This window comes from Tenrec ecaudatus, chromosome 18, assembly GCF_050624435.1.
Source record: "Tenrec ecaudatus isolate mTenEca1 chromosome 18, mTenEca1.hap1, whole genome shotgun sequence".
NCBI classification, from domain to species: Eukaryota; Metazoa; Chordata; class Mammalia; order Afrosoricida; family Tenrecidae; genus Tenrec; species Tenrec ecaudatus.
This window is the reverse complement of record NC_134547.1, coordinates 898,969-920,695: the sequence shown is the minus strand read 5'-3', so window position 1 is coordinate 920,695 and position 21,727 is coordinate 898,969. Positions and strand designations below refer to the sequence as shown.

Genomic DNA, 21,727 nt, shown 5'->3' with positions numbered 1-21,727 from the left:
TGAGATCATAAAAAATTACCCAATTTACCCCATATCCATCTACTGCCTCACTTTTCTGTAGGTCAGAAGCCTCTGTGTGTGTGTTTATGTGTGTGTGTGTGTGTTGCAAATAGCTTGATTCTCTATTCAGTCTTGCAAGACGAAATCAAGGAATTGATGGAGGAAATGGTTTCAGATAATCCATGTCCTCTTCTCGTTCATTCCAGTTATTGTAAGGATTCTGATTCTAGAAGCTATGTAGGAATGAATTTTCTCATTTATTTTCAGCACTTGACTGGGACTTACTCTCAGTAACTAGAAACTGCCCTCAAATTCTAGATGTGAGGCCTTCCTCCATAGGCAATTTACACATGGTTGATTCCTTCAAGACCATCTGGCGAATCTCTCAAACTTGGAATTTCTTTTGTGCATAAGGGCCCAGTCCCCATTAAGGGCTTGCCTAACCTAACCCAGTCAGTCCCACCCAAAGTGATCTTTTGTATTAGCTCGCAGTCAATTTCTTTAGAACCTTAATTCTATTACTTTGCCACATGGTAAAACGTAACCATGTCCTATGCACCAGGTTGAAGGAAGTGGATTAGCCAAGGTGTTTATACCGGAGGCTAAAAATCTCGAGGGCTATCGGAATTCGGCCTCTCACAGCATCCAAAGCCTTCAGGGAACTGTCACAAAATATAAATTCTCAGACCCCAACCTAAAAGATCTATTGATTCAGCATCTTTGGGGTGAATCCTGAATATCTGAGTTTCCCCCTAAGTGACTGACATCTGGAAGTAGATACAAAAAAAAAAAAAACCGAGAGAGAAAGAAACAGGTGCAATCGGTTCTTTGTGTGATAAAATGTTTGCATATTTGGACTGACCTTTTGCACTTCTTCCATTTCATCCCTGAAACTCTTTGGGGTTTTTAAGGTTGCAATCTTTTGGGGGAGCAGTAAACCTCGTCCCTCTCCCACAAAGTGACTGGTGGTTTCTCACTGCTGGCTCTCAGCAACTCTTTAAGATTTCTGAGATTCCAGTTCCTGTCTGTACCAGTGTACATCCTCTGGTCTAGCCAGACTTACAAGGTAGAATTGGGATCATGATAGTGTGAGGAGGAGGGAGGAAGCATTTAGGAACTAGAGGAAAGTTGTATGTTTCATTTTTGCTACCCTGCACCCTGACTGGCTCGTTTCCTCCCCGCAACTCTTCTGTAAGGGGCTGTCCAGTTGCCTACAGATGGACTTTGGGTCTCCACTCTGTACTCCCCCTCATTCACAATGATCTGATTTTTTTTGTTCTGACAATGCCTGCTATCTGATCCCTTCGGCACCTCGTGATCGCACAGGCTGGTGTGTTTCTTCCATGTGGGCTTTGTTGCTTCTGAGCTAGAAGGCCGCTTGTTTACCTTTGAGCCTTTAAGACCCCAGACACCATATCTTTTGATAGCCGGCCTCCATCAGCTTTCTTCATCACATTTACTTAGGTGCAGTAGAGATTTTTATTTGGTTCTCATTTTGTTAATATTTCTGGCACTCTAGTAGAAATATTGCTTCAATTTGCAAACCTTTAGGTGATATAGAGTAAGTGTTTGGCTGATAACTGAGAGCTTGGTAGTTCAAATCCACAAACCACTCCCGGGGAATAAGACTCATGAGGGAGGGAGGAGAAGGGAGGGAGGGGAAAATGAGCTGATGCCAGGGGCTTAGGTGGAGAGCAAATGTTTTGAGGATGAGGGAAATGAATGTACAAATGTGCTTTATACAATTGATGTATGGATGGATTGTGGTAAGAGTTGTATGAGCCCCTAATAAAATGATTTTTTTTAAATCTACTGCACACCACCCAGAGAGGAGGATGGCATACTATAGAAAGTGTAAAATTTGTAGGAATTCCAAAGGTGACGTAGGCTGACTCAAATTTCTCTGACAGAATGGCTGGTGAACTTGAACTGCCAACATTTTGGTTAGCACTGCGATGTTTACCTCTCCCTGCCACTCGGGCTCCTGGGTTCATGAGAAAAATTCCTCCCAGTCTTAGAACAGATTTTCCCATTGCTGTGTGAAAAGGGCAAGAACAGAACGGAAACCTAAACATATGTTTAGGAAAGATTTTTATAGAGAATTATCTTGAAGGACAATTAAAATTACCGATTTACTCTAAATATCTCCCAGTCTGTCCTTTGGCATCTGATTCTGGAAAATTACTGAGTTCTTCAAAATAACACTCAGGTTCACTACCATTGAGCCCGTACGGATTCCAAGCAACCCTGCAGGACAGGAAAGAACTTGCCCTGTGATTCTTGAGCATGTAACTTGGTGTAACAGTACACAAAGCCCTGACTTGCTCCCTTGGGACTGACTGGTGCTTTGAACTGCTGACCATGTGAGAGGGGAGACGAAGACATGGGTGGGGGAAGATGTTGATAAATTATTGGAGTAAGGTGTAGTTGTTCACATCAGCGCAATTGTTAGGCAAAGAATATTTTATTTTTGTTCAACTGTGGAGCGTAAGGTTTAAATGGGGCTGATTTTCGGTTGTACACGTGTTATTTTCCATTAGACACAAACATGGACTTATCGTTGCTTTTGTTATTTTGTTTAATAAGGATGTACACCTAAGTGGTTGTGTAAGGGTGTCCAGTTGACGAGGGGTGGTCTGTGGTACTCAGATGAATTTATGACATTAGACACTTGTGGGCAAGGATGGACTCACAGCTGTCAATCAGGTCACAGACGGATGCTGTGTCCTTGGGCTGTGGTCTTCTTATAAGCTGGGACCTAGGCCCGCCATGGCTGGCTCTCCCCCTCCCCCTCTGACAGCCACAGGAACCCTGCCATGTTTCCATGGACCCAGGATCCACTCCACATCCACTGGCCTGTGTCCTTTGAGTGCGCTGCATCAATGCAGGTGCCTGCATGAGTCTGAACAGGGCTATGTGGACTAGTATTGCCCTTATGGACTGGGCTGGGACACTTTAATGACATACAATGACTTTTATATACAGTTCTTTCCTATATATATGAGTGTCACTGGATTGGATTCTCTAGTAAACTTGGCCCAACAGTGTCCTATACTTTTATGAACTGGTTTTTACCTTTATCAAGCCACATTACTAGATGACACTTTTTAAATTAATCATGTTATTAGGGGCTCGTACAACTCTTATCATAATCCATACATACATCAATTGTGCGAAGCACATTTGTACATTCATTGTCCCCATCATTCTCAAAACATTTGCTCTCCACTTAAGCTCCTGGCTTCAGCTCCTTGCCTTTTCCCTTCCCTCCCTCCTCTCCCCTCCCTCATGAACCCTTGATAATTTACAAATTATTATTCTGTCATATCTTGCCCTATCCGACGTCTCCCTTCACCCACTTTTCTGTTGTCCATCCCCCAGGGAGGAGGTCACATGTAGATCCTTGTAACCGGTTCCTCCTTTCCAACCCACCCTCATTCCACCCTCCCTGTATCACCACTCACACCACTGGTCCTGCAGGGATCACCCGACCTGGATTCCCTGTGTTTCCAGTTCCTGTCTGTACCAGTGTGCATCCTCTGGTCTAGCAAGGTGGAAAAACTGGCAGATATCCAAAGATAATAAAAGCCACGAGAAGACAAAGAATTCTTAATGAATCCAGGTAACAACTGTGGCAGAGACCTTTGTATTTCCAATTTTATTTCTTTTAGAATATAGACGAAAAAACGTGGTAAAGGCTTGGACATTACAGAATCCTTGGTGTTATTATGTGAATCAAGTCAATCCTATGCCAAAGCCCACAGGACAGAGCATAACTGTCCCATAGGATGTTCAAGGACACAATCTATACCGGAACACATGGCTAGGTTTTCCTTCTTTGAATGAACTGTTCAGTTTGAACTGAAATTTTTACTTTTTTAAAACATGTTTCTTATTAATCCTCTTACTTTGAGCTCTTACAGGTATCATAACATTCCATGGTTCAGTCACATCAAGCAGTGTTGGACAATTGCAACCACAATCAGTTTCAAAACATTCTCTTTCTTCTTTGCTATCACTTCTTCCACCCTCCCTCATTATACCCCCTGGGAACCTTTTTTTTTTCTTTTCTTTTTTTCCATTTTTTTTAATATAATAGAGTTGTTTGTTTTGCCCTATCTCACACAATGCAATCTATCCATTCAGTTACAATTCTGTCATTCAATCATATTAAGTGAAATTATATAACCAACACAATCAGCTCCTCCTCCCCACCCCACACCATCCTTTTCTTAGCACGTGATTCACAACTGACCCAGGAGGGATCAATAGACAACTAACTGGATGTCTTTTTCATATGTATCTTCCTGTGGCGCCTGTAAGTCCCTAGCTGCCGGAACTCCTGACCACAATCAGAACAACGGTAAGGTTTTTGTCCAGTGTGGATCCTCTTGTGGACATTGAGATTGCCCTTGTGGCTGAAGCATTTCCCACACAGTGTGCAAAAGAATGGTCTCTCTTTGGTGTGGATCCTCTTGTGGCCGCGCAGGGTGGAGTCATGGGAGAACTTACTGGAGCAGATGTTGCATTGGAATGGCTTCTCTCCCGTGTGGATTCGGTTGTGGACGCGGAGATCTGATGGTTGCATGAAGCCTTTCCCACAAATACTGCACTTGAAGGGCCTCGCTCCTGTGTGTGTCCTTTGGTGGATGTCAAACTGAGATTTATAAGTAAAGAGCTTCTTACAAAATCCGCACTGATGGCAGAACTGCTTTGGGGGGCTTTGCTTTCCAGCCGCCAAGTGGTCACCTGGTCCCCCAGTCTTCGGTGAACCATGCTCTGTTGGTCTCAATTGTGCCAAACCACTAGGTCCTTCATTGTGTCCTTCTCTATCTTTCTCTGAGTGGTCTGTTTTTCTTCTTTTGGAACGTCCAAGATTCTCCTCACACTCTCGTCTGTTTGGACCTTCAGTAGAAACTGATCTCTCCACAACTGGGGTGTATGGTGTGTCAGCATCCACATTTGCGATCGAAGTACCTTCTCCACTGTTCCGACTCTCATGGGCCCCCACAGAATCTGCTGGAAGCAAGGATTTAGAATACAACATTGTTTACTCGTTACTGACTTCCATGGAGTCATTTCTAACCCAGAGTGCCCCTAGGGGACAGAGTACAAGTGAACCCGAGGGATCTGGAGGCTGCAGATGTCTATGGAAAAGACACCCTCATCTCCCCTCCAAATTGGTTATCCACTCACTGCTGCCCTTGAGGCCAACAGCCTAGCCTTTCACCCATTAAGCAGAGACATTACACGGTATTTAGCGAAGCACACTGGATTAATACCACATACACTTCTTGGCTTAGCATTAGTCTTGCATGAAATTGTCCCACCCTCACACAAGCTTAAGAGATCATGGGCTATTCTGGAATGACACAGTGGAGAAGACTGGAAATCTAAGCCGCAACATCCACTATAAAAAAAACGCAAACCTGGTTACCATGGAAAGTACAAGAACAAAGAAATCTGCCTTGGCAGAAGCATAACATTCCTTAGAGGTTAGGATGGTGAGACTTCTTAACACATATTTCACCCATCAGAGCCTAAGCACAACCACCACGGCCCCACGCTGTCATTATCACATAGTTTGAATGTCATTAGGGGAGACTAGACCCTGGGAAAGGGCACACACACACCCTTTATGTAACGTAGAGAGTAAGAAAAGAAGAAAACACAAAGGAGGAAAAGACGGCGAGTGTCATAACAATTGTTAACAATCTCCATATTTACCAGCTTCCTTCAGAAGGCAAGGCTCTCGGGTGATGCACATTGTTGACGTATTCCCATTTCCCATCAAGTTCTTTTCCAAGATCTTCTTAGGTCTCAGACTCTCCAATTCACCATATGCAGAAACGGTCTCTGGCAGACAACTCTGCTTCTGATAAGAGACAACAGAATGTGGTGGATAATCTGCCTGGACTTGAGAAGGAAAGGGCACCTGCCTTCTCCACACTTCTACCCATACCCTTGATCTAACACCAAACTTCCCCAGAAACAAATTATGGCCACACAGATGTCCTACAGACCTCATCCCCAATCAATAGCAATACTTCATTTCCAAGTCTGTGATTAATCAGCTATTCCTCACATTCTTACAAATCGAATCATGATCTGGTGGCACCGTGATTAAAACCTAAGCTGCTGAACTCACCAGTCACGCCATGGAAACCCTACGGGAGCAGCTCTTCCCTGTCCGATACGGTTACTGCCAATTGGAAGGCACTAAGTGACAGCTGTGTGGCCAGGGGTTGATTGCAGTAGGGACAAGGAGAAAGGCTTAAGAATCTTAATTTTTCCCAAATCCTCTGTGATCATGAATCAAGTATTTGTCAAAAGAACAACAACCCATTCACTTTCCCCTCATTAGGACTTTGGCGGGTACCTTAACTCGATAAGGTGAACATCTCATGGGCTCTCGATCTTCAGACAAAGTCAGGTCCATTTGTCCACTGGTGGTAGGTGAATCAGGTTCACTTGGTCCCACAAGCCTCAGTGAATCATGGGCATTAGGCTTCCTGGTCTTTTGGAAATCTACTGGGAAAATATTAAATAGTGCCAGGAATTCTGTTTTGTCTAAACAAGTAGTTTCTTCATGGAGTTCTTCGGATTTCTGGGAGTTGTCTGGTTTTCGACGTTGGGCCCGTCTCTGGTTCTTCTCACCATCTTCCCTGTGTGCCCTTGGAGCAGCAGTGTGCTTCTGCAAACCACGGGTAGCTGGTGTGTCAAGCTCTGCATTTCCAAAATAAGTGTCTTCTTCAGTATTCTTTCTTCCACTGGCTCCCACAGAATCTACAGGAAGACAGGGTCATCAGACACGTGCTGAGCTCACAGTCCATCGGAAACCCTGCTGTAAGAGCACTGAGTCCTTATAAGGTGGCCCTGCTCATCCTGGCACTGAAGAGACACGGCATAACATGCTCAGTTGGGTACAAATCCTACCTTTACCACCGACCAGTTCTGTGAGCTTGGGTGACTTTCTTGAGTCACAGGAAGTCTATAAAAGGGACAAGGCCCTGGCCTTGCCCAGTTTCACTGTTGTTGTCCACCTCCGACCCATAGTCACCCTAGGTCACAGCAGAACTACCCATCTGGGTTTACCAGCTTGTAGGGTTTTTTTAGGCAAACAGAAAGCCTTTTTTCCCTCAGGGTGGATGGTGCTGATATGCTGACATTGCAGTTAACAGCCCAACACTAACCCCCTCTGCAAGCCACCTGGCTCCACCCTCGCAGGTCTAAGGAGAATTAGATATTAGATATAAGCATTACTTAAGAGTGGGTGAGATCGCTGGGTTATGTCATAGGCTGTGAGTTCCTTTCAAGGCTGTGCTAACTATAAGAGTTCAGCAGGTCAAACCTGCCCGTCGTTCCTGGGGAGAATGATGACTGTCTGCACGTGCACAGCACTTTGAAATCCCCAGGGGCGACTCTGCCCTGCAGGAGCTCTGTCAATCGCAATGGATACGTAGATGGGCATCTGGTGTGTGTGTGTGGGGGGGGGCTTTTTGCAACTGTGCACATCCTCCCTTTCTTATCCTAAGATTGCTAATCGTTTCTATACTCAGGCATGTACAGGGGCTTCAAAAAGCTCTTGGAAAATATGACTTACTCCAAGGATGTATGAAAAACCTCTTTGAAATCTTCCGTCTCTGCATCTGACCCTGTGTGCCTTGGCAGAGCTACGGGCCCTCGGGCTCCCACCCGGTTTTCCACCATTATATCTTCTAAAACACTTGATACACGTTTTGAAACTTTGTGATTCTGCCAGAAAAACGAGGGGCTACTTCCACTAGCTGCATTATGCCCTGCCCTCACCAGTTAAAAAAGATTGATCTGGTTAAATATAGAAGCCACTGTAGAGTCATTCATTGGCCCTGGGTCCCCAGGAGGCATACTTACCAGCACCCTGCAGAAGCTGAGGCTTTGGGGCCACACAGGCGGTTGACCCATCCCCAACTTCCGTCACGTTCTTGTCCAAGTTCTGCTCAGGGCTCAGAATCCACAAATCACCATTTACTGAAGTAGTCACTGGCAGAAATATCTGCTCCTGAAAAAGGGGAACCCAACGTGGTGAGTGACATGCCTGGATTAGAGTGTGGAAGGGTCTCTCCCTTGTTTCCTGCCTACTCCTAGCAGCCTGGGTGTCACACTAAACTTCTGAAATAACAATTCTGTGGCTACACACAGACAGCCTACGGGCTACTTCGTCTCCAGTCAATATCAATACTGAATGGTCTCTCAGTACGTGATACGCCTCACGTTTCTAAGTCCCAACCTTCCTGGTTTTGCTCTCTTCTACACTGACTAGTGAGCCCTGGTGACAGAGATTATGAACTGAGCTGATGAATCTGCATCCACCGTCCCACAAGAGAAAAACAACTCGTAATCTGCTAGCAGTTCCTTTCTCTAGAGCTACACTGCCTGAGCACCAAGGAGAATGCCCAAGGTGGGGACGAAGAACAAGGATAGTGAATCTTGATTCTGCCTTAACTTGTTGCCATGATTCTGATTCACAGTGGCACTATGGGTCAGGATAGTAAGTGCCGTATATACTTGAGTATAAGCTAAGGTGATCAGATTTTAACATTGGTAAAGCAGGACTCCATTGATAAAACTCATATCCTGGTGAAATAGCCACATGGCAGCCGAAAACCGTATCCCCTAGCTTGTCCTGCATTCTTTCCAAACTCGGGACTTTATCAAAACATGCAGGACGTGGGAAAAATTGTTTAAAAGCGGGACGTCTGGTCACCTTAGTGCAAGCCGATCCAAGTATTAGCTTAATTTTACCACAAAACTGCATTAAAAATGTGCTGAAAAAACTCAGCTTATCCTTGAGTATATAGGTATTTCCCACAAGGTTTCCGGAGCTGTCCCTGTAACAAAGGTAGCCTGAGGGGCAGCTGGGGTGCTTAAACCTCCACCTGTTCAGTTAGCTGCCAGGTGATTGGTCACCACATCGCCAGGGCTCTAAGACTGTAGAGCATCCAGGCAGTAACTGGGGAAGTGAATCCAGACTCTTTCTAGAGTAGCTCTTTCACTAACCACGCACCTTGCCTACCGCAGCCCTCTGTACCTTTTTTCCCACACCTACCCAATCATCAGTCATTCCAGACTCACCTGCTGTCTCCTTGATGCTTCGTCAGTCTCTGGAATATTCCGGTGCTCTTCAGTGACCTTCCATCCATTTGCCAGATGTGTCTCACGCACAAGGGAACCTGGCTCCCTGCACACGATGTTCCCATCATCCTTATCCCTGGCCTCAGATTCGACCATCTCAACATCTGGATTTTGTAGAAGATACTGCTTTCCATTTATGGAGACTATAGACTGTGAGGGGAGAAAAGCAAGATCAGATTTCCTGTGAGCACTTACACACATTTTCCCAAAGATGGTACACAATAATACGGATAAAAGACAGGAAAAATTGGAAAGGAATTTCAAATTCTCATGAAATAGACTTTTTTTTTGCACCTATGAAGGTTGTATAAACCCAGAAAATGATTTCCCTGAAATAATGTTTGAACATGAAACCAATAAAAGCCCTGAAATCTTCAACTCAGACATTTGTTTAGCTTAACTACCAAAAACTGTCTGTCTTGGGAATTATGATTTTTAAATATCTGTCTATTTGGAAGCAAATGGCAACTCCATTTATATATATAAATATATTTGTGCATATATATGTATATATATATAGAGAGAGAGAGAGACAGAGAGAGACAGGGAGATAGAGAGACAAACATCTGGAGGGACCGAGTTTACGTTACAAGGAAGAGGAGTAACTCAGAAGGGGAGAATGAGCACGCATGTTGTTTATATGAGAGTCGGTCTTAGCTCCTTTGCACCAGTGGTTTTCCTCCTATACCTTCATTCAGGTGTACCCAGAGTCACCTTGCAGAAAAAACCAGGCAACCACTTCATCCCCAAATGAGCCATGGAAACTCAGTGCACGGTGTTCCTGCTCTGAGACACATGGGGGGAAAGGCGGGTCATGAGTCAGAACCGACTCCATAGCAACTCCTGAGAAAACGCTCCTGAGTCCGTGACTGATTTGGTCTTCAACGTCAACGTCAATGGAAAGGGACGGGAATACCAACAACCAGCCACTGGCTATCCACACCTCTGACCCACAGCACCCCTCTAGACAAATGGCACATGGGCCACAGGGTTCTAAATCCTGCAATTCCTGGCAGCTCAGCTTGTGTTGGGACTTAGGGAACTTCCTGGGAGAAACTCTTCTCAAAGTTGCCAGTGGATTTCTGATACCGACCGGGGTGGGTGAGTGGCATAAACATAAAACGAAAGCGACTGCCTTCAATTCAAGCCCAGAGTCTGACTCAGTGACCTTCTCGGACTGAGTACAATGACCTCTACGGTTTCCAGGCAACTGGAAAGCACAGAATGAATGTAAGCAGCCTGAAAATGTATCCAATTTCATGGGGGAGGAGGGGGAGGTGAGGAGGCCAGACTCAAAACCCATCTGTAGGTAATTGGACCATCCCATTAAGGAAGGGTTGGGGGGAGCTGAGCCAGTCAGGGTGCAGGGTAGCACCGATGAAACATACAACTTTCCTCTAGTTCTTTAATGCCCCCCACCTATCATGATCCCAATTCTACCTTACAAATCCAGATAGACCAGAGCATGTACACTGGTACAAATACGAGCTCACAATACAGGGAATCCAGGACAGACAAACCCCTCCGGATCAATATTGCGAGTAGCCATACCAGGAGGGGAGGGGGAGAGCGGGGGAGACAGGAGGAACTGATCACAATGATCTACCTATAACCCCCTCACAGGAGGATGGACAACAAAAAATATGGGTGAAGGGAGGCAGCGGTCAGTGTCAGATATGAAAAAATAATTTATAAATTATCAAGGGTTCATGAAGGAGGGGAAAATGAGGAACTGATACCAATGGCTCAAGGAGAAAAAATGTTTTGAAAATAATGATGGCAACAAATGTACAAATGTGCCTGACACGATGGATGGATGGATTGTGATAAGAGTTGTATAAGCCCCGATAAAGTGATTTTTTTAAATGTATCCAATTTCATTAAAGTTTACTTATAGGAGCTTCAATTGGGGTTTGTTCTCAAAAAGCCAAAAACAAAACTCAGGATCACAAAGCTGTACCAATACCGGGACCATACAGGACAAGGGAGAAGTGCCCCTGCGGGATGCAGAGACTGTTTAAGTCTCTATGGGGGTAGAAAACCGACTTTCTCAATGGTTTCCAATGGCTGGTCTTGACGAATACAGGCCAATGCTCGCGCATTATGCCACCAAGATTCCAGCCTTGGGAAACTTAGGCAACTTCACTCTCTCCCACATATTTTGTGTTTGGTCATTTGTAGAGCAACAACTCGCAATTGCCCTTAAAATTTTCCAATTTCCACCCCAGTGTGGAGGGTTGTACTCACCTGGGGCCTCCTGTTACTTCTCAGCAGCTCCTCCAGGTCTTCGCAGCTCTCCACGCCGCTCTCCCTGACCAAGACCTGGAATTCTGGTGGCATGGAAATCAAGAACTGCTCCAGGACCAGCTTGTCCATAATCTGCTTTTTGGTGTGAAGGTCTGGCCTCAGCCACAGATGGCAGAGCTCACAAAGCTGCTTCAGAATACTCAGGGGATTGGCACCCTCAGGGCCGGTAAATTCTCTGAACTTCACATGCCATCGCTTAAAATTGCCATGCTCTCCAAGGTCAGCTCCAGGCTTGTTAGCAGCCTTTCCATGCCTCGAAGCACATGTCAGGTCCAAAGCCATATCGGCTGGAGATTTTTCCAATATGATGGAATGAGTCGTCCTCAGTAATTCACTGAGACCTATCTGAAGGTGTCTTAGTTGGTTTTCTTCGATAATAAGATCACAGCTTGGATCCAGAGATCTAGAAATAAACACAGGATAAGTCACACTAAATTTGTTTTACTCACTCTGTTACTCAACCCAATGTAGGGTATACCGTTCTTCACTGGTACTGTACTTGGTTCGGTGGAATTTACTCCAGGCTATCTTCAGTGGAACGCTGGATACACAGTTCTACTGTGTCCTACAGGGTCACTGAATCAAAGCCAGCTCAGCAGCAATGGGTTTGGTTGGAGTTCTTGTCCTACCTATTCTAGGATACTCCTATGTTCCAGTGAACCGGAAAAAGAAAAAAAAAAACCTCACTGCCACGGAGTCTCTGCCAACTATAGGAACCCTCTCCCTCAGGGAGAACTGACCCTGTGCTTGCTGAGACTAAGTCTTTTCAGAAGTAGAGCAAGGGGGAGCTGTTTACATGGCTGATACTACAGTTCACAGCCCAGCTCCAAGGAAGGGGAGACAAAGAAGCCTAAGAGAATTACAAATTCTTAAGCGGATCAAAGCTTTCCCCCCTCCACAGTGAAACCCAGAAACCATAAAGTTTACCACTTGGACCCTTTGCCCGAACCAGCTCCTCATTTTCCCCTCCCACCCTCCCTCATGAACCCTTGATAATTTATAAATTATCACTGGCATTCAATACATTCGTAAGGTTGTAAAACCATTATTTATATCTTGTTCTGGATCATTTTCATCATCTGAGAAGGACCTGTCTTTGCCTGAAGCAAAGAAGCCTGGTGACCCCACAGGTACAACACTCAGTGCGCCCTCCTGATTACTTAGCCCTCAACCTAAGCAGTGGCCTGCGTGGCTTAAAGAAAAAAGGAGGACAGTGAAACGGAAATGGACTTGTGACAAACAAGTTCACTTCAAACAATAGCACACACACACAAAACAAACAAGCTGCGTATAGATAGGCTGGCCTTTGAAATCCACTCAGAGAAAGATCATTACCATAATTTCCTGTAAAGATTAACCTAATGAACTATTAATTGTGTGATGTGTGAACTGTACGGCAATAAAACTGTTGGGAAACTAAGAAAAAAAGGATTTTACAAGCCCCACAAACAAACTCATTGTCAACCAGTCCAATCATAACAAACCAAAAGGAAAAAGTAGATTTCCTTAGTGTCTCTACGGCTGCAATCTTATAGAAGCGGTCGCCCAGTTTTGTCTTCCACACAGCGGTTGCTGGTTCCCAACCTCCCCTCTTCTTTAACAGCCAAACTCTTGACCATTATGCTGACAGGATAGCTCTTCACCAGTCACCCATAACAGGACAATCTAAAGAACTCTCCGGAGGGCACCGTCCCACGGTGTGGCGGGTCCGTGACTCAGAACAATGCATGGATTTCTCCCACTGCCCCTCCCTCCCTCCAGGCATTACTGATCCACCCAGTTTTACTCCCCCAACAGAGAAAGGATTAACACCCCAGGCTCTTAAATCATGAAGTAAACATTTTGACATTCCTAAGCAGTTCTCAAACGTGCTGCAAAAAGCAGAAACTGAAAATTAACATTTTTGAAGTCTCCATGCGGTTTTCAAACGTGTGGTACGGAAAATTTCGAGGCAGGTACTGGTCTCTAGTTAATAGTACAAAAAAGCCAAAAAACTGACTGCTACCCACGAAGCTCACTCCTATTAGCATCCTATAGGGAAAGACAGACTTGCCCCCTCTGAGTTTCCAAAACCGTAACTTTACAGGAGTAGAAATCCCTGTGTTTCTCCCGAGGAGCTGCTGCTGGTTTCAAACTGCTCACCTCGTAGTCAGTGTACAATGTATCCACTGCCACCAGCGATCCAACTAATACCCTAAATGCACAAGGCCGTCCCAGCCCCGTTCATTGTGTCCGTCGAGTGCACTGACTCAGAGACGCTACCGCACGAACCAGGAATGCCCGAGGCCGTTTCAAAGAAAGACCCGATTGTGCAGATGCCACCCGACCATTTTACACAGTGGCTTCGGCAGCGCCTAACGAGGTCAATCCATATTCACTGACGCCATCTTGCTCTCTCAGGGTCAGGGGCCTCGGATGAAACTCGCAACGATCATAGCTCCTTGCCAAAACAGCCACAAATGTTTGCGGCAACCCTGGGCCCAAGTATGAACCCCACCTCACGGATGTGAACTTTGTTCCCGTGCGCGCACGGGAGGCCCCTGGCTTTCAGCAGGTCTCCGAGCTAAGCACCCCAAACCTTCTGAAACGAACCCCATGCACCCCACTTCCTGGATGCCCTCGAAGGCCTGCATCTCAGGGTTCACCTCCTCAGCGCCCAGCCCAGGACTCACCCCCTCGGCGCCCAGCCCAGGGCTCACCCCCTCGGCGCCCAGCCCAGGGCTCACCCCCTCGGCGCCCAGCCCAGGGCTCACCCCCTCAGCGCCCAGCCCAGGGCTCACCTCCTCGGCGCCCAGCCCAGGGCTCACCCCCTCGCCGCCCAGCCCAGGGCTCACCTCCTCGGCTCCCAGCCCGGGGCTCACCTCCTCGGCGCCCAGCCCAGGGCTCACCCCCTCAGCGCCCAGCCCAGGGCTCACCCCCTCGGCGCCCAGCCCAGGGCTCACCCCCTCGGCGCCCAGCCCAGGGCTCACCCCCTCGGCGCCCAGCCCAGGGCTCACCCCCTCGGCGCCCAGCCCAGGGCTCACCTCCTCGGCTCCCAGCCCGGGGCTCACCCCCTCGGCGCCCAGCCCAGGGCTCACCTCCTCGGCGCCCAGCCCAGGGCTCACCCCCTCGCCGCCCAGCCCAGGGCTCACCTCCTCGGCTCCCAGCCCGGGGCTCACCTCCTCGGCTCCCAGCCCGGGGCTCACCTCCTCGGCTCCCAGCCCGGGGCTCACCTCCTCGGCTCCCAGCCCGGGGCTCACCTCCTTGGCTCCCAGCCCGGGGCTCACCTCCTCGGCTCCCAGCCCGGGGCTCACCCCCTCGGCGCCCAGCCCAGGGCTCACCTCCTCGGCGCCCAGCCCAGGGCTCACCCCCTCGCCGCCCAGCCCAGGGCTCACCTCCTCGGCTCCCAGCCCGGGGCTCACCTCCTCGGCTCCCAGCCCGGGGCTCACCTCCTCGGCTCCCAGCCCGGGGCTCACCTCCTTGGCTCCCAGCCCGGGGCTCACCTCCTCGGCTCCCAGCCCGGGGCTCACCTCCTCGGCTCCCAGCCCGGGGCTCACCTCCTTGGCTCCCAGCCCGGGGCTCACCTCCTCGGCTCCCAGCCCAGGGCTCACCTCCTTGGCTCCCAGCCCGGGGCTTACCCCCTCTGCGCCCAGTCCAGGACTCACCCCCTCGGCGCCCAGTCCAGGACTCACCTCCTCGGCGCCCTCGCTGCGGGTCTTCCTCGCTCTCCGACCAGAGGCAGGAATACGAATCCTCCAGAGCGTGCACGTGCTATTTATAGGGCGCCGGAGGAGGAGATACTTTCAGTGAGCTCTGCAAACAATGGTTGGATTAAGTAGGCGGGCCGGGTAGATTTCCCTTGGAAAATGAAAAGCAAAGACGGAACCAGTCAGCGTGCAGTATAGCTCCTAAGAAGCACACCGCCTTCCTCTGCTTGTTTAATGCTTCCAACCCCTCCCCCAGCCCCACTATCATGACCCCAGTTCTCTTTTACAAATCTGCCCAGCTAGACGCGAGCACGGGCCCTGCTATCGGTAAAGAGCTCTGGGCACAGAGAATCCAGGACAGATAAACCCCTCAGGACCAATATTGCGAGTGGTGATCCCATCAGGGCATGGGGAAGCGGGGTAGGGAAGGGGAAGAAAGAGGGAACCGATCCCAATGTTCCACGCACCACCTCACCCCGCCCCTTCCAGGGGGATGAACAACAGAAACATGGGTGAAGGGGATAGCCGACCGTGTAAAATATGAAAATTAAAATAATTTATACATTATCAAGGCTTCACGAGGGTGGGAGGGTGGGGAAGGGAGGCGGGGGGGGAGGGGGAAAGGAGCTGATACCAAAGGCTCAAGTAGAAAGAAGCTGTTTTGGAAACAATAATGGCAACATATGTCCAATGTGCTGCGAACAACTGATTCAGGGTTGTTGTAAGAGCCCCAACACAGAGACTGATTAAAAGAGTAGATTGCGCAGGTCTCTCAGGCTATCGGAGTTTCTGAGCCAGGGCCCGTTTTCATTTCCCATCCTGGAGAGCTATTAGCTACAGTGAGGAATTTTGATCTCCGCCCTGGAGTCAGAGCCAGTTAAAGGTGGTGAAGTCTGCAGCAGTGAAAAACGCTGGTGTGGGTGTAGTGCACATACTAACTCTCGGAGCATAAGGATATGTTTTCATTGCCTTCGTTGAAGTATTAGCATATTTAAAAATCTAACATCGTGCTCTGGGGCTTAGACTAGCCAGCAACCCTTACGTGTAATAGTGGTTTTTCACTATAGGATGTTTTCTTAGGGGAAAATGTGCACGCTAAGTGACATGGTCTGGGCTATTCAAAAGGAAACAGGTAGTCCCTGGTCTCAGGTGAGCTTTTGGAACGCTCAGGATACTGACAAGTTTCCGTAATTGAACACTTAATGGAAAAACAACCAGTCACCAATGAAAGGGAGTGTACAAGGCGCTTGGACACCAGGGGGGTAACACTTTTGCCAAACTTCTCGGCGCCTCCCCCAGGGAACCGGCCTCACTTGCCAGAGCCTTGCACACCCGTCTGGCTGATTGTTACTCTTTCTTCAAGTTGTGGACTTGTGTATTTCCGAGATCTGGATCTGAAGAGGCCATTTCATCAGAGGACTGCAGCCTTTGTTTGGTCGCTTTGGCAGCGATAGCTGCCCCTGGGAAGTGGCCCCAAAGCTTAAATATTTTTTTTAAGTGTTAGCCTTTCCCCCCCCAGACTTGCTGGCATAGGCTACAGAGAAGCCTTTAAGCCCTGAAGGAAAGCCCCCCAAGTTTTTCCTGTCCTCCTTCAGCTCCTGATCCGTTGCTGCCGCTCTACCATCAATGATGTGAATTGTAGCTCTTGTGGGGGCCTGCTGTAAGTCGGACTTGCTCTCTGTCCCTGGTGTTTGGTCCCCATGAGAACGCATGGTGTGAGCGCAGGTGATCCTTGTCAATGCAATTAGAATGTTAGACGGTTGAGTGGCTGGCAGGGAGGCAATCCCTTCACACCTGAACATGTTCTGATTGCTTATTCAGTATTGTGCGCTGGGGCACGGAGTGACTTCAGAGCTGCCACCACCTCAGATGGTAGCTTCTTAAAATATTTTTCTTTTTCCTCGTTAACACCATAATTCCTTTCACATGTTCCCAGCATTCCCAGGTAGACCAAGGTGTCCTTCAGAAAAGCCTGGGGTTAGACCTGCAGGGCTCTGGATGATGTTCACAGAGGGGAGGGCAGAGCTGGGCAGCTGGCCATGGAGAGGCTGACTTGACTGGCGTGGTACAGAGCAGCCAGCTTGTTTACACGCTCGCTCCAGGACTGCTTGCCCTAAGTAGAAAGTGCCTTTCAGGATCTATTTTTGGAGGTTTATTATGTATGTCTGGTTCTTAATTCCAACAGTTTAATGAAGATCTAAATAAAATGCTAGGTTCTACCTTTAAAGAAAAAAAGTTACGAGCCCCCAATAAAATGATTAAAATAAAATTTTTTTTAAAAGAGAGAGAAAATGAAAGCTGAGTGCTTTGCTGTTTGGATGGGGACAGGGCCGCCCATCACACAGTCCCAGTTGTTTTAAAGTTTCCATCTGCCAGCAGCAGTATTCTCATTCCTGGAAAGATCAATATGCAGCTCTGGGAGCATGCAGAAATTAAATGGTGACGGAACAAGGTTTTCCAACCACAGCTGATTATTCATCAGATCCTCGAGAGACAGCTGTTGAAGAGCGGTCTTCCTGGGAGGAGGGTGCCCCACAGGCGTGCAGAGGGGGCGAGGGACTGGGAACGTGTCATGTAAAACGGAAAGGCTTCAGAATGGCTGGAACCTGACATTGAAGGTCGTAACACCACGCTTAAGGAAAACTCAGAAAATCTTTTTATTTTATTTTATTGGAGGTTCTTACAGCTCTTATCACAATCCATCCATCCATCCATTGTGTCCAGCACATTTGTATTGCCATCATTATTTCCCAAACATTTTCTTTCTGCTTGAGCCCTTGGGATCAGCTAATTTCTCCACCCTACCTCACTCATGAATCCTTGATAATTTATTATTTTTTCATGCCTTACACAGACTGCTGTCTCCCTCACCCACTTTTCTGTTGTGCGGCCCCCAGGGAGTGGGTTATATGTTGATCATTGTGATAAGTTCTCCCTTTTCCCCCTTACCTTACCCCACCCTCCTGGTATTGCTACTCATAAGTGGTTCTGAAGGGTTTATCTGTCCTGGATTTCCTGTGTTGTGAGCTCTTATCTGTACCAGTACACATGCTCTGTTTTAGCCGGATTTGTAAGGTCAAATTGGGGTCATGAGAGTGGGGGAAGGAAAAGCTTTAAAGAACTAGAGGAAAGTTGTATGTTTCATCTGTGCTATACTGTACCCTGACTGGCTTGTCTCTCCCTTGTGGCTCTTCTGTGAGGGGATGTCCAATTGTCTACAAATGGGCTTTGGGTCTCCCCCTCATTCACATCAATATGATTTTTTGTTCTGAGTCTTAGATGCCTGATACCTGATCCCATCAACACCTCGTGATCACACAGACTGGTGTAGTTCTTCCATGTGGACTTTGTTGCTTTTCAGCTAGATGGCCGCTTGTTTATCTTCAATCCTTTAAGACCCCAGAAGCTATATCTTTTGATAGCCAGGCACCATCAGCTTTCTTTACCACATTTGCCTAGGCACCCACTGTCTTCAGCTATTGTGCTGGGAAGGTGAGCATTACAGAATGCCTGGTTATTAGAACCAAGTGTTCTTGTATTGAGGAAGTATTTGAGTAGAGACCCAATGTCTTAACATATAAATATAGGTACCTAGATCTATGTTTAATTCCTTATTGAGAGAACCGTTCAATTTTGGCCCCGAGGATGGCAGTACAGGTTTCTCTAGCAAATTAGCAGCTGCACAAGAGGGGATTTTCACTCACCAGGCTCCTGAATTAGGAGCTGTCAGTTCCTGGCAAGAGAATACCAATGCCCAGGAAGAAGAAGAAAGGGGAACTGATCCCAATGATCAACGTACACCACCCCTAGCCCCACCCAGGGGGATGAACAACAGAAACGCGGGTGGAGAGAGACAGCAGACCTTGTAAGATATGAAAACAAAACCATTTATAGATTATCAAGCCTTCACAAGGATGGGAGGGGAACAAAGATGAGCTCAAGGGCTCAAGGTTCAAGTAGAAAGCTCAAGGGCTCAAGTAGAAAGAGAATGTTTTGGAAAGGATGATGGCAACCTGGGTACAAATGTGCTTGACACCATGGATGCATGGATTGTGGTAAGAGCTGCATGAGCCCCCAATAAAATGCTTTATTAAAATTTTACAGAAAAGAAGAAGAGGAGGAGGAGGCAGCCTGGCCAGCAGAAGTCTCAAAGCCACGGGGACTGTGAGAAAAGGGGGCAGAGCAAAGGAAACACGGAGGAGTGCAGCGGCTCATGAAGAAGGAACCCAACAGATGGGGCCCAGCTTTCCGAAGGAAGGCTGTTTGTTCTTCAAATGCTACCGCGCCAGGAGGGGCGTCTGCCCTCCACAAGTCAAGGGACGTGTGTGTGGATGAGAGAGAGCTTGTCGCCACCCTCCCGTAAATACACACTCATTGCTTGAGTGAATGCCTTCCTTTCTAAGGTCATCCAGGACAGCAGGTTTCTCTAGAGAACCTTGAACTCGTATTGATTGAGACTGAAACTATTTTACTGAGCACCATGTGCTTCTGCACAGGAGACAGGTCTTTTCTAACGACATGTTCAACTATGTCATAGGGTGTAGCCTTGGTGACATAATGGCTATGCCCTAGGTCTGATATGCAAAGTACATGCTAAGATATGTCAACATCCTAACCTCTAAGGACCATTTGGGCTGTACTTCTTCCAAGACAGATTTGTTTGTTCCTCTGCTGTCCATAGTAGTCAGCTTTGCCATTGTATAGTGGCTGTTGTGGTTTAAACTTGCATGGTTCTCCACCAGGTTTTATGAGAATAGCATAAGAACTCTTAAGGATGTGAGACGGGGACAATGTCAAGGAAGACTAATGTTAGGCCAAGTGTATGTGTTGTTACTCAAGTGTGCTTCACTAGATGTTGGGGAAAGGCTCTGTTTGCTTAGAGTGAAGCATTCGGCTGCTGACTAAGGTAAGCACTTCAAAGAGATAGCAACTTTGGGGTGTGGGGGTGAGGGGTGGAGATGAGACTTTCTATTCCTGTAGATATTTACCGTCTCTAGAGCCCGTGGAGTAAGGATGGGTCAGAGTGGAAGTGAGCAATCAGTAAACAATGTTGTATTCTAAATCCTTGCTTCCAGCAGATTCTGTGGGGGCCAATGAGGGTGGGAACAGTGGAGGAGGTACTTTGGTTGCGAATGTGGTTGCTGACACACCATACTCCCCAACTGTGGAGGGACCAGTTTCTATTGAAGGCCCAAGCAGACGAGAGGGTGAGGAGAATCTGAGACATTCCAAAAGAAGAAAACCAGACCTAATGGTGAGCCCTGCCTTCAAGGAATAGGAACAGCTGATTCTGGGGTGAGGGGGGGGGGGGGCGCTGACTGCTAAAAGGCTAATCCCCCACGGACTTGCTCTAGTTTCTCACCCACTGCATCTCCTGATCTTGGTTACTGGGGTCTGGTGCAATACAGAATGACAGCCGTGGCAGACTTGAGATGTCTGTCTGGTGTAGTAGTTACTCATTGAGTGGCTTAACTTAAAAACCCCGCTGCTCTGCAGGTGGAAGACCAGGCTTCTAGTGCAAAGGTGACCAGATTTTAACACTGGGAAAGCGGGACACCATTGATAACACTCATATCCTGGCGAAATAGCCGCATGGCAGCCGAAAAACCATATACCCTAGCTTGTGCATCCTTTCCAAAAAGCGGGACATTCTTAAACTGCGGGACATGGGACAGATTGTTAAAAATCTGGTAACTTTACTCTAATCCCCGAAAATGTCAGACCCACAGGGGCCCTTCTATATTACCCTTCCCTGTAGAATCACGGAATCAAACTGACAGATGATGGATGGTTCTTGAATTTCCCCTGTCTTATGTCCTTGGTCTTTAGCTGGTTCTTTAGGGTTCTTTAGGCATAAAGTGACCACAGAGTCCTGGCTGATTTGGAGTGTCAATCACTGCCTGAAGGAAGCATTGGGAGAGTCATCAGAAGTGCTTGTTGTTGAGCTCTGGGCATTTCCAATGCCTCCCCTGCCATTAACGCCAATGTCTTTTCTGTGTCAGCTTCAATCTGCAGTGCTTTCACGTTCCATCATTACTAGTGATCTCATTTAGAGAGCTACATTATTTTAGGTAGTAAGCAATTAGACCTAGTGTGCTAAATTTTGAAGGCCTAAACTAGCTTAAGGGGTGCCCTGGATCTCTGGGGTTGTCTCTTTGTTTCCCTTACTGCTGGTCCAGAGGCCGGTTTGGGACAGATGTTGGGCTTCCCTCTACATTTCCTCCCTTCTGAAGCCTGGCAGCCTGTGGCACCCAGTGCACAGAGTGGCCATTTTGGGTGTGTCTCCAGTTGACAAGGACACAAGGGACACTTCCACATAACAAGCCAAGGAGCCGCCTACCTTGTCTTTGCAAAGGTAGGCCGGCTGCCCCTAGATTGGAGAAACAACCAGCCCTGCTCTCTGGGTCATACCTATGGTTCTGATCTTTCTATCCAGCTTCCCCACCACCTGGCACCAAGGTTGACATTGCTTATCCAGTGGCTGGCACTCCTGTTGTGGCTTCCTGGAAAGTGCTCTTGGAATGGAGTGCTGGTGGTGGGTGCTGCCTTGACAGAAAACA

General features: G+C 47.7%; 1 protein-coding gene across 1 annotated transcript; it reads right to left on the bottom strand.

The window, feature by feature from the left end:
- Positions 1 to 4,276: 4,276 nt before the first annotated feature.
- On the bottom strand, positions 4,277 to 11,763 carry LOC142432554 (zinc finger and SCAN domain-containing protein 5B-like). Its single transcript, XM_075537784.1, has 4 exons — positions 11,422 to 11,763; positions 9,115 to 9,324; positions 7,894 to 8,041; positions 4,277 to 5,016 (listed from the first exon to the last, which is right to left on the bottom strand). The coding sequence occupies exons 1-4, from the start codon at positions 11,761 to 11,763 to the stop codon at positions 4,277 to 4,279; spliced, it is 1,440 nt and encodes a 479-aa protein (XP_075393899.1).
- Positions 11,764 to 21,727: the final 9,964 nt, after the last annotated feature.

Coding starts and splice junctions, on each gene's coding strand:
- LOC142432554 (XM_075537784.1), bottom strand. CDS start 11,763: ATGGCTTTGGACCTGACATGTGCTTCGAGGCATGGAAAGGCTGCTAAC. Junction 9,325..11,421: donor GAAGTAACAGGAGGCCCCAG/GTGAGTACAACC, acceptor CTCCCCTCACAG/TCTATAGTCTCCATAAATGG. Junction 5,017..7,893: donor TCAGCTTCTGCAGGGTGCTG/GTAAGTATGCCT, acceptor TGCTTCCAGCAG/ATTCTGTGGGGGCCCATGAG.